At 36.7% G+C, this 17817-nt stretch overlaps 1 protein-coding gene across 1 annotated transcript in view; it reads right to left on the bottom strand.

Moving 5' to 3' along the window:
- Window positions 1–17817, bottom strand: part of INPP4B (inositol polyphosphate-4-phosphatase type II B) — a 599434-nt gene that overhangs the window by 32868 nt on the left and 548749 nt on the right. Inside the window, exons 23-24 of the mRNA XM_058550121.1 lie at window positions 13349–13461; window positions 9763–9917 (exon numbers count right to left, since the gene is read on the bottom strand). Coding sequence (XP_058406104.1) covers window positions 9763–9917; window positions 13349–13461 — 268 coding nt within the window. The remainder of the gene's footprint in view (window positions 1–9762; window positions 9918–13348; window positions 13462–17817) is intronic.

Genomic DNA, 17817 nt, shown 5'->3' on the forward strand with positions numbered 1-17817 from the left:
TGAGGCTACCCCCATTCACCTCCTTGATTCTTGTATTTCAACCATGCAGGAGCATAAACAAACTTTCCAGGTTGTGACATAACTGCTCTCCATGGATCATTCAGACCTGGGCTGCCTGTATCTCAGGCTTCTTTAATGAGAACAAGCCCTTTCTAGGACTAGTTCCTGTTACACCTCATTTGCCAAGTGCGAAAGCATCAATCATCTCCCTAATCACCTACAGGTTTGTGTTTGGTGTCTCAGTTGGAAGTTTCTTTCTTTTGTCTAAAATGGAGCTCTTCCCCTCTCACTGCTAAAAAGTCTCGTATCATGTCACAGGCTCCTGTCAAACGGCGTGCACTTTTGTATGCAAATCCAAGAGACCCTTCTGTCCTATTCTACTGCGCTTTCATTTTTTTAAAAAAATAAACAAAACAAATAAAACATATTTTTAAAAAACTACTACTAATGAGAACCTCTTTTCTAGAACTTGACTGAAACACAATAAACTTGTGGTTTGTGAATGCTGGAGTCCTTTTCTCACTAGCAATCACATGCAAACCCCCAATGTATGAAACATATTAAATATGAGATGTTGGAAGCGGAAACCCGGATGGGCAACCAATGTTTAGAAAGATATTCAATATCACTTATTATTGTGAAAATACAAATTAAACCAATATATCACTTTTCAGCATCAGATTGGTGAAAACTCTCATAGTGCTAGTATTGGGACATGTGGAAAAATAGGAACACATGTGCCTGGCTTGTGGGATATAAATTAGTATAGCTATTTTGAAGAGCAATCTGGCAGTATATAGTAAAACTGAAAATATAAATACCTTACCACCCATTCCCCTTATAGGTTTATATAATGAAGAAACTCTCATATTTGTATTTATTGATATACATGCATTCACATCTATTACGCTATTGTTTATAATAGCAAAATATCAGAAAGAATCTAAAATTCAATAGGAGAATAGATACACTGTAGTCTATTCACGCAAGGAACTACTATACAGCTGTTAAAAGGAGAGGGCTAGACCTTATACCGGAACATAGATCTCAAAAACATGATATCAGCTGAAGAATATAAGTTGTTGAATGTGACACACATTGTGATACTATTTATGTAAACAAAAACACTTAACAAATGTGATGAATTAATAAATACTACTCTTAGCCTTAACCACTTAAATATTCCTAGTCAAGAACTACTAACTCCTCTTTGCTACTAACCTAAATGGTACCCATCCTCAAGACACAGTTTAAATCCTACCTCCCCCAGGACTACCTCGAGTTTCAGTGATTCCTTTTCTCCTTCGATCTAATAATTAATAGTTTTAGGCAGGTGGCCTCTTCTATCTCATACTATTATTGAGGGTTTAGTAAAGGTTCTTCATATAGGATGTTTCATGTAATTCTCAACACATGGCAAGAACTCATTGACTATTAGCTGCTATTATTATTACAAATTTATTTCTCCCTTTGTTTAGCACGGTACTCTGCCATAGTAGACACTCAATAAATGTTTACTTTTGACTATGAATATGATGATGACATATTTCTGCTAATGATACATTTGCCCAGGTCATCTCTGAGGTGCGGTTCCCGGCTCGTTATTTACTGGATATTTTAAATTGCTAATAAAGTCTATGGGCATTCAAGAGTTGGACCTTCACAAGTTCTACTGCCTGAGTACTGAGGGATTGTGATCTGGGGACCTTAGATGAGCACTAACTCTCTGTTCCAGGCTCAGCTGCTCCTACATTCCCCTGATGCTATTAATAGGGCTCTAGCAAGATTTCCAAACTTTCCAGCCCATAGTCACTGAAAGAGAGTTTAAGCCTTTGAGAAACTAAGTATTAATCCTGGGACTTTTCTTATAAGACCTTGAAGACCAGGGAAATTCCTCAATTTCAGGAGTATCAGAGGAGGCACTTTGAGAGAAACATGGGATAAGCAAGGTAGATAGAGATGGGGAAAGCATGGAGAGCAAGAGTACTTTATTAAGCAGAGCACCCAATATCCACTGGGCACAGAGACTTAAAGGAAGTGATCTCATTTAATACAACACCTATAGGACAGAGAGAGACTGTTATGCCTAATTTATAGATTAGGAAACTGAGGCTGGAGATTAATTAACTTGTCCCAAGCTGCACAGATAATAAGCGTTAGAATAAGGATTTAACCCTAAGTCTACCTGATTTTAAAAACTCATGTTTGAGGCAGAAAGAAGTTGAATCTTTTTATTTTAATTAGATTCATTTATATGTGATTTCATTAAATTAAATTAAAAAGCATATATTCCATCTACTTATATGTCTAGGCACTTAGTTAATAATTTCAAGAATTGAAAGAAGTGACTTATTTGGAAAGGTGTGTCTAAAGCTGGTAGCTGCTCCGGATAGCAAGCTCCATACTTACAGAGTCTCAAGTCACTAGTACTAGAAAATAAATATTATATACAAAACAAATTAGGGAAAAGAAATGGACCTCAAAGCCACTACTTTTTTAGTAACAAAATAATATGACACACATAAATGTGTGAAGAAGATTGTCTAAAATTAGCACATATGTTTTGTCCAGGAAGTTGAAGGTTTTTTTGGAGGTCTTTCTTTTATTTCTCCAGTAAGATCAGTTGTCTTTGGTGGTTCCTCTGTGGATATCTTGTTAAGATACTTGCTCCAACATGATTTCTAAAGAAATGTATTTTCTGCAGTATTTCTCACCTTACCTGAAGCTGAAGCAAAAACATCCTAAACGGGGTCCGGTTTTGTGTAACTGTTAGCAACCCTAAGATGAGGGGGACTCCCTCTGGGCGTATTACTGTTATTTGTCACGGATGTGGACTGAAGTAATGCAGCAAACACATCACTGAAATTCTCCAGGTAAGAGATAACACTTAGTGATAACGAAAAAACTGTTCCTGCTTACGCTGTTCTACACAAACACATCCCTTTCAAGTAGTCAAGAAATAACTGAAAGCTTCAATTACCTATGTCTACAATGCTTATTATCCACTTTAATATTTGAAATAGAAGATAATAGGAAATAATAGCAGCTCTTCTCCGACCAGTACAATCAAACAAAAGTAAAAAAAACATAAGCCAAAGTGGAAACAAGACTAAGGACAAAAGGAAGACATTTTTCTATTTCAACACAAATAAAATACATGACTCGAAAGTGAATCCTACAAAGGAGTAAGTCATGAGAAATTAAACCTTTACTGACATCAATTGGTTACGGGTCACTTACTTATAAAGCAGAACATTTCATAAGTTATGCTCTCCCAACGTACAAATTTCAGGTGCAATATGTCGAGAATATAACATTCAATGAGAAAATAAAACTCAATAAGCTGATAGGCCTTTCAGTCTCTCTCTTATGAATTAAATATTTACTAGAATAGAATGATTAAAGCTCTGTATCTTAAGATTGATAAATGGGTTGTATGCTGAAACTTACTCTGATTAATCTTACTAATGGCATATCAACTATCTTAATTTGAAGGAGCCATTATAGAATGACAGATTGCAGAGTAATGTGGCATAAGGAAAATAAAAGTTACAGACAGACAACTAAGCAATATGGTGTCACATTGCTACATAATCCCAGAGTTCTTGTTAAGGGAAATAGCAGCGCACCAGCATTTTCATTTTAATTTACTTTTTAGTGGCAATCAAATATCCCAGTACAATTATTTTTTGATAAAACGTGACATTTTACAATCCAATCAAATTTTGTATTTTTAAATCCAATCCTAATCATCTATTAATCAAACATAAGTTTGAAAGTCCCTACTAAAAATGCTTTCTGCAAATGCACTGGGACAAGATGGCTCTTAGCATTCGATGGCGATTCCATAACCAAAAACTGAGTGCCGATACTCCATTCTCCCTTTCTTAAAAAAATAAATAAATAAAATCTGCTGATTGTTCAGCCACCATTTTGTAAATTTCTGCTGTAGGTGATCAAGGGAGAATTTGGCAATACACATACACTTCAAAACTCAAAAGGATAGATATACCAAGCTTATAGTCTGATCCAAAGCCATTAAAATCAATTACTGAAGGGTGGCTGGTTTAAATGAAGCAGACTTTAGTCAAGTGGTTCGCAGTCCTGGCCCCACCCCAGAGGCTAGTCTGTGGTGGGACTCCTGCCAGTCACCGACCCCTCTCGCAGGGTTTCTAATAGGCAATGAGGGTTGAAGATTGTTTGGGTCTTGCAATAGAGGCAACTACAGAGTTGCCCAAGAGTTCCTTACAGAGTCGGATCTACCAGACACCTTGCTAACTTTGTAATTTGAAGAGGCTTTTCTGCCATTTCAGTCAAACAGACTGTAAGGAGCGGCATATGTCAGCCGTGTGAGGTTACAAGTAATGCTGGATATGCAGGAAAAGAGAGAGTAAAATTTTTGAGAACTGTGCGAAGGGTGGATTCAGACTGTGAGTTAAGGTAGGTTGTTTGTGACCTGTTTGTTTTTGAATTTGTATCATAACCTCTCCAAAGCTTTCACTTTCATCCTTTGGAAGTTTTGCTTATAAATATGTCACAATTGAGTGATAATGTCATATGCTTGACTCCAAAAGTCTATGTATGCCCAAAACTTCCTAATATATGGGACCTGAACATTTTAGAAACCTATGTTATTCATTCATTCATCCATTCATTGAATAATTACTGAGAGCCTAATTCACTAGGCATTGTTCTAGGTACCAGGGAATAGCAGTAAACAAAGGAAAACAAACATCCCTGCTCTCATGGAGCTTATTCTGGTCAGGGGATTTCTGAATAAGCAGCTTTATTTATTTCTTTTTATCTATAACATTTTGCTCATCCATAAACTGTTACCGAGATAAGTACAATACAATAGAAAAATTTAATATAGATAAAAAATAAATCTAGGAAAACTGTGATGATATTATAACCTGGGTGAACTTTAAAAAAATTCAGAGTAAATAGCCTGAAAGGTGGTTAGAATATTTCAAAGGTAAAAGAAACTGCAACTGATGCTAAATAAAATCAAAAACCAATATGTTCAAAAGCATAAAAGTCAAACTCCTCTAAAACCTTGATTTTTCCTTTTTTTTTCAATCCAGCGTTGTGCCTCAGAGTATTTGTGAAGTTCTTAAAAAATGTACAACCCTCGATCCACCTCATATCTTCTCAATTATAAAACATGTGGGGTCCAAATATACATAGTTTTTAAAAGCACCGGAAGCAGTTCGGACGTGCATTTTAAAGCCACTGTCTGGAGGGCGGGACTTCCCAAATGGCAGAGTGAGGAGCTCTGCAAATCTCCTTCCTCCCCAAAAAACTATGACCCTGGAAAATATTGTCAAAAACAACCACTTCAGTACTGTGGTCATCAAGCACAGTCAAGCAGCGAGCTGAGAAGTGCTTCTTCACGGTAGGCTGCTGAGTGCGGGTGAGAGGAGGGGAAGGTCCTCCTGCCTGGCGCTGCTCCCACCACTGCCCCTCTCAGCTCAAGTTCTACCAGGATGGGGCTGCCGGTGGAAAGCAACAACTTCACTGCTGCCCAAGGGGCCTGACCGCATTTGAAGGGGAGAGTGGAAAATCCCACTCTCAGGCACCGTCAGAAACATTAGCGTTCTTGGAGGCAGACAAACGCTGATGGCCAACCTCACAGCTAGCCTAGATGCAGTCCCACTTGGGCTACCTTCCAGAGTAGTGGACTAGCCAGAAATTTAACCAGGAGACTCTGGAAATGATGAGCCATGGAGGGCTTTGATAAATTTCCATACATCTTGGGCTGACCAGTAGGACCAAACAGGGCCTGGTGGAAATAAAAGGCAGGGGAAATTTGAAAACTTCTGAACTTTATGTTCCTCAATCCACAAACATACCCCAGCAGAGGTTGGAAGCCCTACTGGAATGACTTGTTTGAGCACATCCTTTGGCTAATCACTGACTGACCACTAAGCTACAGAGACCCAGGGGCAACCCTAGGAAACAAGGCTTAGACACAAAAGTAAGAACCAAACTACTGTCTCAGAACAAAATTGAAAATGCAACTTTAAAAAAAGATGAGAAAGTTGCTACATGGGTCTGAAAAACAGAAGGCAGCGGAATGAATTCCTTTTTGGACTGTTCTTCAATTATTTAACCACTTTACTCTGGACCAGACACTGCAGAATGATGAATGTGATAGAGAAGGTGGAAATTAAAGGGCTTATATTCTCTGATGAGACTTTGCTCTTTAAGGTCTCAGGATTTGGGCGGACCATTTTGGTCTCTCACACAGCCTCAAATTTCTAAAAGTACACGGTATCGGGGCCAGCCCCCGTGGCACAGTGGTTAAGTTAGGTTTGGACTTATGGATCCCAGGCACGGACCTACACCACTTGTCAGCCATGTTGTGGTGGTGACCCACAAACAAAATGGAGGAAGATTGGCAACAGATGTTAGCTCAGGGCCAATCTTCCTCAGTAAAAAAAAAAAGCATATGGTGTTTATGACATATGACATACAATATTTTAACTAACAGATTTGAAGTAGTAACATACATTACCAAGTAATTTTAAGCGATAATATTTTGTTTCATTTGGTAACAAAGAAAATAACATTAAAATATAACTAAGGCATCTATGTTCTAGTGCTGCTAATACTTTCTATCTGAGTAGTTTTTGCCTAAACACTCTCTAGAACTCAGTTTCATTATTTATAAGGTAAAGCAGATTTGACTAAACTTCTAAGGTAACTCCTTGATCTCAAATTTTATGACTACTTGTAAGGGCATGCAATAATACACATTAACATCAAAAAATGTTCATAAGAAATCTATCCCATCTTACTTTAATGAATGCTGTCTATCCATAATTAGCTCAGCATTTTTAAACAGATGTATATTTTTAAAAGTGGTATTTAAAGAGCTTATTTTCTTAAACAGGTAAAGCATTACATTTGAAATCTTATTTATAAGAGTTGGCAGCAGACTTTATTTTAATATATGCTATTGGAGTCAAACCTTATGTCATAAAATATTCACAAAGATTAGAAGGATCAAAATTAGCTAGATTTTATTGTACCTGGAAGATCAGAATATTAACATAATGAACCTTGATATTTATTTTTAGTTTATTTAACAAATATTATACAGTAGTCCCCCCTTATCTGCAGGGAATACATTCTAAGACCCCAGTGGATGCCTGAAACCGTGGAGATATATATATATACTATGTTTTTTCCTATACATGCATACCTAAGAGAAAGTTTAATTTATAAATTAGGCACAGTAAGAGATTAACAACAATAACCAATCATATAATGGAGCAATTATAACAATATACTATAATAAAGGTTACTATACATCTTAGCAACCTCAGCATATGATTTTTTTTCTTTCCTTATTAAGTGGAGAACTTTCACCTTTTCACTTAGAGGAAGCACTTGACGGTTTCTCTTTGGTATATCCGAATTGCCAGCATCACTACTATTGTGCTTTGGGGCCATTACTAAGTAAAATAAGGGCTACTTCAACACAAGCACTGCGATACCTGTGCACCCACTGCTCTGGATGTCATCTGATAACTGAGAGGGGTCTACTAAGTGACTAATGCTTGGTATACAGTGTGGATGTGTGGATACACTGGACAAAGGGATGATTCACGTTGCACGTGGGGGGACAGTGTGAGATTTCATCACGCTACTCAGAATGGCATGCAATCTAAAACTTATGTATTGTTTACTTTTGGAATTTTTCATTTAATATTTTCAGACTTTAGCTGACCATGGGTAACTGAAACCACAAAAAGTGAAACTGCAGATAAGGGGGGACTACTGTATAGTGATTACTGTGTGTCAAACATTGTTCTAATCACTTCACAAATATCAATTCATTTAATCCTCAAGGCACCCCTAAGAAGGGCTACTATTACTTACGTCTCTTTTACAGATGAGGAAATGGAGGCATCAAGAGGTTGACTAACTTGCCTAAGGTACTAATAGGCAGTAAGAGATTAACTTGCTTGTGGCTAGTAAGTGGCTTAGAGCCTGGATTCAAACTGAGACCGGCTGGCTCCCAAGCCCCATGCTCTCATCTACTCTGCTGTGTTGCCACAGCTTACAAACCTATGGGCTTGTGTTGTAAGACTGAATACCCAAAGAGGGAAATGATGGCAGTTATTAAAGTAAAGAACACATCTTATGTCCCTTAAATGCATGTGCACATACACACACACACACACAAACCCTTACACTTTCACGCAACCCTCACATATACACAAAACCAAAGGATAAATTTGACAGATTTAAAATTTACCAAAAAATAAATTACCAAAAATGAACCTCAATAAATGTTGTCATGAGCAAATATGTTGTGTATATGTCAGTTCTGCACAACCTTTACATAATATCAAAATATGTAGTTTTATAGTTTTACATATATATGACAGAAACACCCTTTATTTACCAGTTTGAAAGAATTATTTTTCTAATTTGAGGGTCTTCTCTTACCTCTACCTTAAATAAACAAGTAACAATTTCACCTTCCAGATAATTTAAGTTGATTGAATCATTTTAGATCACCAGTGTTTCTGGCCTATAGTATCATGTACTTTCGCCCTCCTCACTCAGCACCTTTGTTCTTTTTTTTTTTTTTTTTTTAGCACCTTTGTTCTATTCAGAGTGATATTTGTATTTCTTTAATGCACATTAGAAGACTTCATACTCAGATGATGAATTTTTCCTGTTAGTGCTGAGAGGTTATTTTTGAAAGAAGTTTTTATATCAACCAAACGTGTTTCATATGGCTGAGATGTTCATGTCAGGCATCTAAGACGTCCTCATGCATTTATCAAAAAATTATGATAGAACTCCACTGAACAATGAAAATGCCAGGAGACATGAAATGGGGTAAAATAGAGGACTTCAGAAACCTCTCATTAGTGGGGAAAACATACAGGGATAGGATGAGGGCAGGCAAGCATCAACATCACCACTGAGAGACAGCAGCAGTTAAAAGAAAAGTAGAAGCTAATGACATGCCAGATAAGAAGCAGCCCTCTCTAGAGCATCACATGACATTCCTTTCTGGGAACAGGGAGCCTGTCTCATGCTTCCTGGTGTGCTTCTGAGTCGGTCTTTGTAGCAAAGAGACAATTTCGCTTAACTTTTTAATTAACGTGTGTCCTTGCTGACAGACATTGTGAATGAGGCACTTTTCCTTCCCATTATAGCTGAGACCTTAGATTACTGTGGAAATGAATCAAGAAACATGACTTCAGGCATAGCATTTTAAATGTCAGCAGAGTAACAATATTAATTCTCTATTTTCAAGTATCAGTGTCATCCCATCTTTATGATGAGTGACGTGAAAATAATTTTAGGAAGGAGGTTAGTGACCCGGAGACCCTGCAAGTCATGGGAAGATCACCTATTAGTTGCAATTTGGAAAGGTTTTGTTTGGATAATGATTTAGTTTTATTTTGGGCATACTCATAACTACTTATATGTAAAGGAACTGTGCTCTTCAAGTGTTATATATGCAATGACCAGAGCTCTTTAACTTGGGTCTAAATGAGCTAGTGAAATATATCCTCCATGCATATAATCAAAAACCGGCCACATTTTCTTTTATTGCCTAAAATGAGTAGGGAGAATACATAAAATTATTCCATCTTTCATGTCATGAGCTATAAGCCATGGAAATGAAGTGAAGTTACTAAATGTTTAGTCCTCCAGTAAAATAAGTATCTGGAAAAAAAAATTTCCTTAAAATGAGCTTAAAAGAAAGAATGTTGAAGACATGTGGGATACCTTCTCATGCAATCCAGTGCCCGGATAAAGAAGTCCTTGTGCAACTGGTGCTCGTCTCTTAAGATGGAGCACTGTTCCAGCGTCACTGACATCGATGTCCGGTCTTTGGCACTTTTACAACAGGTGAAACGGATACCATTTAGTTTGCGACAAATCTGTAACACAGACATATAGAGTTTATTGTTCATTTGTAGATTACTCAAGTGTCAGACTCCTCTAAACACTTCTTGTCTAAACAAACCAAATTTATGTTAATTTATGATGGTCAATGGGTTCAAGCTGCCCTATTGAAGGTAAAAACATTACCTTTTCATTTCAAAAGCTAGTGGAAGAGATTTCATTTATTTAGTTCTTTGTACATGAGGTGTGGGGTGTGGGACTGCTGAAGCCCTATGAGAAGGTAAATATCTAGCGGAGGCAGCAATGCTCCCTGATAGGGGGCCTGAGCTGCAGGTGATGGTAATAATCACAGCTCAGGAGCAACACACCTTAACTGTGAAGGGGGAAAAAATCTATATTTCCTGGATCAAACACTAGATTTGAATCCTAAATATCTTCTTACTTTACATTGAAGAAACTTTTGCTGGTCTCGGTTTTATGTTATGAGATTTCAAACGTCCACATGGTGCCAGTGCAGCAGACAGGGAACCACTCATCAACACGACTAACACGAATAAGGACACGAAAAACGGCCAGTGGTAATTGCACATCTACTGCGCACCAGTTACCATGCCAATAAATTTCATATAGATTTACTCTTTTTGTGTGTGTGTGTGAGGAAGATTAGCCCTGAGCTAACACCTGTTGCCAATCCTCCTCTCTTTTGCTGAGGAAGAGTGGCCCTGGGCTAACATCCATGCCCATCTTCCTCTACTTTCATGTGAGACACCTGCCACAGCATGGCTTGATAAGTGGTGCGTAGGTCCGCCCCAGGATCCGAACCTGCACACCCTGGGCCTCCAGAAGTGGAGTGCATGAACTTAACCACTACACCACCCAGCTGGCCCGTAGATTTACTCTTTTAATTGACTTCACATGAACCCTGGAGGAAGGTATGATTACTTTCATTTTATAGGTGAGGAAATTGAGGTTTAGATAGGTTAAGTAACTTGCAAACAACAGAGCAGAGCCAGGATGCTAATATGTCCACTTAACTCCAAGGACCAAGTCTTTGACTTCTGTCCTAGTCTGTTTCTCTCTGTAATTCTTTCTTCTTTTAGGATATAATGATACAGTTTATCAAGTGTTTTTAACCATGTTTTAATTGTGATTCTGATATTTAAACTAGGATTTACAAGTCCTTTTCAGACCTTTGGTATTTTCTCACTATTTCCAATATAAGTGACTATAAAAATGTGAGAGAATGATTTCACCATATAATCTTTTTTTATCTAGAAAATTCTAATCCTTTCAAATAAATGGTATTTCAAAATTTTTAATACAAAATAACAAAGGCTTGACTATATTCATAGTAATAAAATATAGACTTCAATGGCCACTTATGAGATACAGTTTTTAAAAAGAATGAATATTCTTCAAAATGTATTGTCACTATTATGTGCAACTATCCTACTAATGATATTTAGAGTTCTAAATTTAAAATCAAAAGGAGGCAGGGGCAATTTTATCAGAGTAGACAGGTTGGGTCTTGATTTCTGTATTTCTACAACTCTTTTGAACTATATGAACTTAGCATACTTGATTAGCATTTGGTTTCTTTAAATTCTCATTTTTATTTTTTTAAATTCAAACAAGATAAAAACAAATAGCTTCACATTTTTCAATTAAAATGTAAAACATTAACAAAAGCAGTATTTCATTAATAGATTTAAAGAGAGGAAAATGAAATAGAGACGGAAATAAAAGCTTTTTGGAAAATGTCAAAGGGGATTTTTCTATATTTCTTCATTTTAAGAATATTATCATGGTCTTTGGTTTACAAAAAGGATATTGAAACTGAGTTATCAGTCTACAGAAACTCTATTAATAATAAATTCAATGTTCCTACAGAATGCCAAATTTGCACACTATGGGTGCTGTGTATTCATCAAGGTAGCAATCATCCATTCAATGGTAAGCTGTGAACAAGCCATATTTGGTCTGCATATACATTTCAAAAAAATATCTCAGAAATGTATGGGATTTATGGGAAAACTTTTTTATATATTCAAATGGGAAAACTACATACACTAAGAGAAAATATATGTTTATAATTTGCACGTGTGCATTTTTAACCATTTACATAACTGAACGATATGTATATAATGACATATGTATGTGTTCCTAAGTTGTCAGATAGCCTCGGTATGATCAAACTACCTTTGTGCTATCATGTTATTAGTAAAATAGCAAAAATAACTTACGACCTACCTTTGTGAAATTTTTGTGAGAATTAACAACCATAGTAGTCTTTGAAGATATAAAGAGCAGCTGCACTGGGGAAAGAACTATTAAAAACAACCTTCATGTAATGCAGTATGGTGCTAAATGGGACCAGTGAGCTAAATGAGCTAAATGAGCTGCCTGAAAGCAATGTTTCATATTGTTATCTTTGATGTTCTTCCCTGGGGCTCCAAGAGGGCATGAAGGGAAACTAAAGCAGCTTTCCTCTACCTTGCTCTTGGTAAATTATTTTATATAAACTCATGGTAAATTATCCATTCCTTTTTCCCAGAAGAGAGGAAGTAATATTGGACTATAATTGAAGCACTGGCAATAGGAGAAAGGCTCTGTTTTAAATGCTATTGATAGAGAATGAATAGAATATGCTAGAAGATCGGTTAACCTGAACTCCAAATTACATGAGCAATGCTGAGAAGTAACTACAAATGTGGCATTCATCATAGAGATCTCCAACGTGTGCCTTTCCTGATGAAAAGATCCTTTCCTTAGTGTCTGGATGTTTAACAAAATTCATAAGTTCACGTGAGCTATGCCTGAATGGTTGCCAGACAAGAACTTAAAAAACACAGGCATGATTCTCTCCCTCTCTCTCGTAGAAACCTGGGGCAGGAAAGCAGGCAGATCTTCTACCCTGAGGGTGCCATTAAATGAGAAAGAACCACACAAAATATAGCTCATTACCCAAGAGCAATTCTTCGGTAATAAATTCTATGCCAATATCTAAATTAACAAACACATTTACAAGATCATTAATTGAACAATATGTCCAGGAGCCTTACTGAGATTGTGAGTCAGAAATCTGATAACCACATTCTGATGAAACTATCCATCCCTAGTGTAGCACTTCAAAATCCTGATTGATACGGGTGGTTGACACTGAAACATGCAGTATCAAGAAAATCATAGATATTTTGTATTATCCTCAAAGTGTCAAACACATCCAGGATTTATAAGAAAAGCCAACGAGTAAGATTCTTTCTCACTGAGTGCATCTTCTTCCAATTTGTGTTCTAGTCTATTGAGAGAACTATCAACAACATTGAAAATGCCTAATCCCCTGGATAACGGAGGATGACATCTGTTAACCCAAAGTGCAGAGCTTGGACCCTACATAATAGCTACCAAATAATGCTTGCTAGTCATCATGGTGACAACGTATAAGATTTGACAGGAGAATGCTTACTGTTGCAGCCAGCCACATGATTTCTACATTCTTTCTTTTTTTGGCTTGGATATTTTGATGGAGATTTTCTAGTAATCCTTTTAAATCATTTTGTTCTTGAAAATGTGAAATGTCTGAAAAAAAAAGAAAGGAGAAAAAAGGGAAATGGTGTTAGTATTAGGCTGCCCATGGTTTTTTCCTCAATATATTTGCAAATGCAATTTCTATAACAATAAATATCATTTGGAGCAGAGAGTATCTGAGGATAATCATAGTTATTAATCCCTCCGTTTTTATTCTTTACTTAGAAATATGCCTCAGTTTCCCCATTCCTTATTCTGTGTAACTGTGGTAATGTCAACTAGTCATATAATACTGCTCTACTAACAAGGGAAACATTTCTGATGATGATGGCTGCTGCCTCTCTTCAACTAAAGCATGACATAAATGAGATATGAGATATAACCTTCCAGTTTTTACTACTGAGTAGCTAATCTGAATCAAGAGAATATATTAAACTGAATACCTCAGTGGAGGGAGAAATCTGAAAGTTCAAATAAAACACTTGAAGTCAGTTTCTATATAGCAAGATTCCTCAACCTTGGCACTATTGACATCTTGGACTGGATAAGATTTTGTTGTGGAGAGTCGGCCTATATTCTGCACTGTAGTATGTTAAGCAGCATCTCTGACTTCTACCATTTAGAAGCCAGTAGTATCCCTTTCTTTGACAATCAAAAAAGTCTCCAGACATTGCCAAATGTTCCATAAGCGCAAAATCTATCCTGGTCGAGAACAACTGCTAGGAAGAAGCACAAGTATGGCATGAAAAGAGAAACAACACGAGAGGCGACAATTAATTATATGAGATAATTGGCTAGGGAGCAGGAAATGACTGACTGCTCAGATCTCTACATACTAATAATTAGAGCATGAGTAATAAAAGGCATATCACAAGCATCTCTGAGTTGGGTGAGATAGGATTCAAGATCAGAATATAGAGATGGAAACAAAAAGGCTTTCTAAGAGAGGTGTTGGGTTAATACTGTACAGTATGAAAATACACTCTACTGTTGAGTCCACAAATTAAGGGATGAAGAATTCCTGAGAGTTTTAATTGAGACTCAAAACAGGAGAAAATACATAGGAACAATATGGACTTAGAAATATGCCTCAGTTTCCCCATTCCCTATTCTGCGTCCCTATTCTGATTCTAGGCTATCCAGTTACATCAAAGAAATAGATGACATATTCCTGAATCAGATCACAAACATAACACAAATAAGCTTTTATCATAAGGCTTTGCACTTTCCAAAATTGTACCAGATATTTCATTTTATTAAAATAATATACCTGAGTAGTTCTTGACTTTAGCTCCATAGAGTAGAGGAAGTATCCTAACAGACTATACTAACAATACATATCTACCAAAGAATGGAAGTGGTTGGTAAAATGGAAATATCCAATGAAAATAATCATACACCATCTTGAATTTCATGACCACAGAATAGAGGAAGGTCAGGTACAATCCAGATATATACTCTGTGTTAGGGAAGTGAAAATCAAAATATTCACATAAAATATATGCATGATTCCACTCTATTAGTTCCTAAACAGAAAAGCTGTCAAAAGTGAAACCCTTACTATGTAACTATAGATGATTTTCATAAGAAAGAGAAAGTTTGACTAAAGATATCACATTGCTAGGTAGGAGACTCTGTGGTATACAGAGATTTTCACAGGACACAGCCCAAGGAGAAAGGGAAGGAAGCACAATGTAGAATGTCTTGAAGAGAGTTATAAAAGCAGCTCAAGACTCCACAGCTAACCAAAGAAAGTAAGGACAATAATGGTGCTTTTTAATTGATACTCATAGCATATGAGGAATAAGAAGTCAGGTCCACCATCGCTAATATTGATGTTGATAAACGGCAACCAAAACAAAACCCAAAGTAATCCATAAATTAGAATTATAAGCAGCCATTTAAAATTATGTACAGATATATCATTGACACAGAAAGTGTCCTTGACATTGTGGAAAGGACAGTAGATTAATGAATGAATTTACATTTATGTGTTGCTTAACGACGGGGACATGTTCTGAGAAATGTTAGGCGATTTCGTCATTGTGTGAACATCCTGGAGTGTACTTACACACACCTAGATGGTATAGCCTACTACACACCTAGATTATACGGTACTAATCTCATGGGACCACAGTCATATATGCAGTCTGTCATTGACCAAAACATCGTTGTGTGGTGCATGACTGTCTTCGTTTAACACTGTGTGCATGTGCATGCATGTGCATGTGTACCTTTCTTTATATGTGTATGTAGGTAGAGCGAGACATTAGTTTAGATATTAATAGTAGTCATCTTTAGGTTGTAGGATTTAGGGTGATTTTTCAACTGCCTTTTTATGTTATTTGAGACATTTAAAATGAACACGTATTGTTTTTAAATAATTAAGTTATTTTAAGAGCAAGGGAGAAGAGAGTATATGCATAAGAAAAGGAAAGAACCAAAATTCTTATGATATAAAGACATGATCTCAAAAACTTCACATTCTACTAGGGTGGGATAGATTTTTAAACCATTATTAACTGCAAGAAAGTGTACTGAAGGCTATGACATAAGTCAGTAAAGATAATAAGAGAGGCCAAAGAAAAGGAGTGGTCAATTCTATGAAGAATAGTTGAGTGGAAGTGTTTCTAGCAAAGACAATGCTTTGTGGCTACTGAGAGCATTTGAGGCCAAGGAAAAAATGTCACCAAAGGCATGAGGCAGTACTGTAGAAACATAAAGCTTGTAGTTCACTATGTTCTTGCAGTGCATTTGCAACCAAAAGAATTATGAAGGGCCTGTTTTGCTATACTGGGAAATCTTGGCTTCATCCTAAAAAAAGGGAGCGACTGGTGCATTTTAAATAGGATCATAACCATATCTGAGAGGTCCTTGAGATACTTTCTGAAGTTGCCTGGTATAAATGGCTTTCAACATTTGTGAAAGCAATACAGAATAAGTATTTTACTTTACATAATGTTCCACAGCAGTCATACACATGCACACATCCATCTGTAACAAAAATTTTATGAAATAATATTTACCCTGAGTGAATATACTGTAACGTGAATATATTCTGCTCTATTGCACATTATTTTTTTTTAATGTTGGTCTCAAACCACCAAATTGATTTAACAACCCATGGGGTCAACAGAAAAAATTTGCAAAGCACTGATCTAGGGCAACCTCATGTCCAAGATGCTTGGGTGACTTTTTCACAAGGTTCATAGTCAGAGGAAGAGTCAAGTCAAAAACAGTCTACCAACTCCTGTGCCAGTAATTTCTCCCAAATCTGTGCTAGTGTCTTCACAATTTGCTAGTGGTACTGAAAAGCAGTTCCAGTATTAACACACTGGACCATCTTCTTCAGAATTCTGAGACTCCAGAATAAAGCATAATGATTTTTCAAAATAACTTAGTTTCATTGTTCACATCGAGATTGATTGATTGATTGATTGATTGATTTTTGGTGAGGAAGATTGGCCCTGAGGTAACATCTGTTGCCAATCCTCTTCTTTTTGCCTTAGGAAGAGTGGCCCTGAGCTAACATTTATGCCAATCTTTCTCTACTTTATGTATGGGACGCCACCACAGCATGGCTTGATGAGCGGTGTGTATGTCTGCGCCCGGGATCTGAACTGGCGAACCCCAGGCCACGGAAGTGGAGTGCATGAACTTAACCACTTTGCCACCAGGCCGGCCCCAACATTGAGGTTTTTTTCTATCAGCCATTTTAAACAGACTATAAGGCTCCTAAATATAAATCAAGCAAATGACCATCCTTTGCCTCATTCCTATCCCATAAAGATAGTGCTTAGGATAGACAGACTTGATATCCCATAGTAATTTCACCCCCTCTCCCCATGGCATGCTTTTTTAGCAGGAAATCATTTTGATGTGCTTAAATATTTCAGGCCACTACTGTATTTCTATAGCTGTAACGACAAAATTTGCTTTATTCAGAGCACGTTCCTATCAATCCAACACTGTGGTTGCTGCCAATTTTTTTTCAACTGGACAAAAATCTTGCAGGTCACAGAAATTCAGATCTGGTTCCAGAAAGAAGTGTCATTAGTAAGGACTAGTTTGTGGATTAATAGGTGAGATTTTAAGGTATAATGATAGATCTTGATACAACAACTGAAAATCATGGTATACATGGAACATGGATTGGTTGTAGATTCAGAATGAGTCTCCTGAAATGTAAATATAGCCTGTAAGTCTTGCTTTTGCTACTCTTGCATTACTCTAACACCAAAGTTAGATAGGGCAATTGAATCTCTATGTCTATTTCCATAAGAGTACTGCTTTTTTTTTTTCAAATGGTGTTCAAGAAAGTAATCAGAAAGTGAAAGGTATGAGAATGTTCATCGTGTTATTGTTTATAATATTAGAGAACAGCAAAAAAAAAATCTAAATTTCACA

The sequence above is a fragment of the Diceros bicornis genome, chromosome 11, assembly GCF_020826845.1.
Source record: "Diceros bicornis minor isolate mBicDic1 chromosome 11, mDicBic1.mat.cur, whole genome shotgun sequence".
Classification (NCBI taxonomy): Eukaryota; Metazoa; Chordata; class Mammalia; order Perissodactyla; family Rhinocerotidae; genus Diceros; species Diceros bicornis.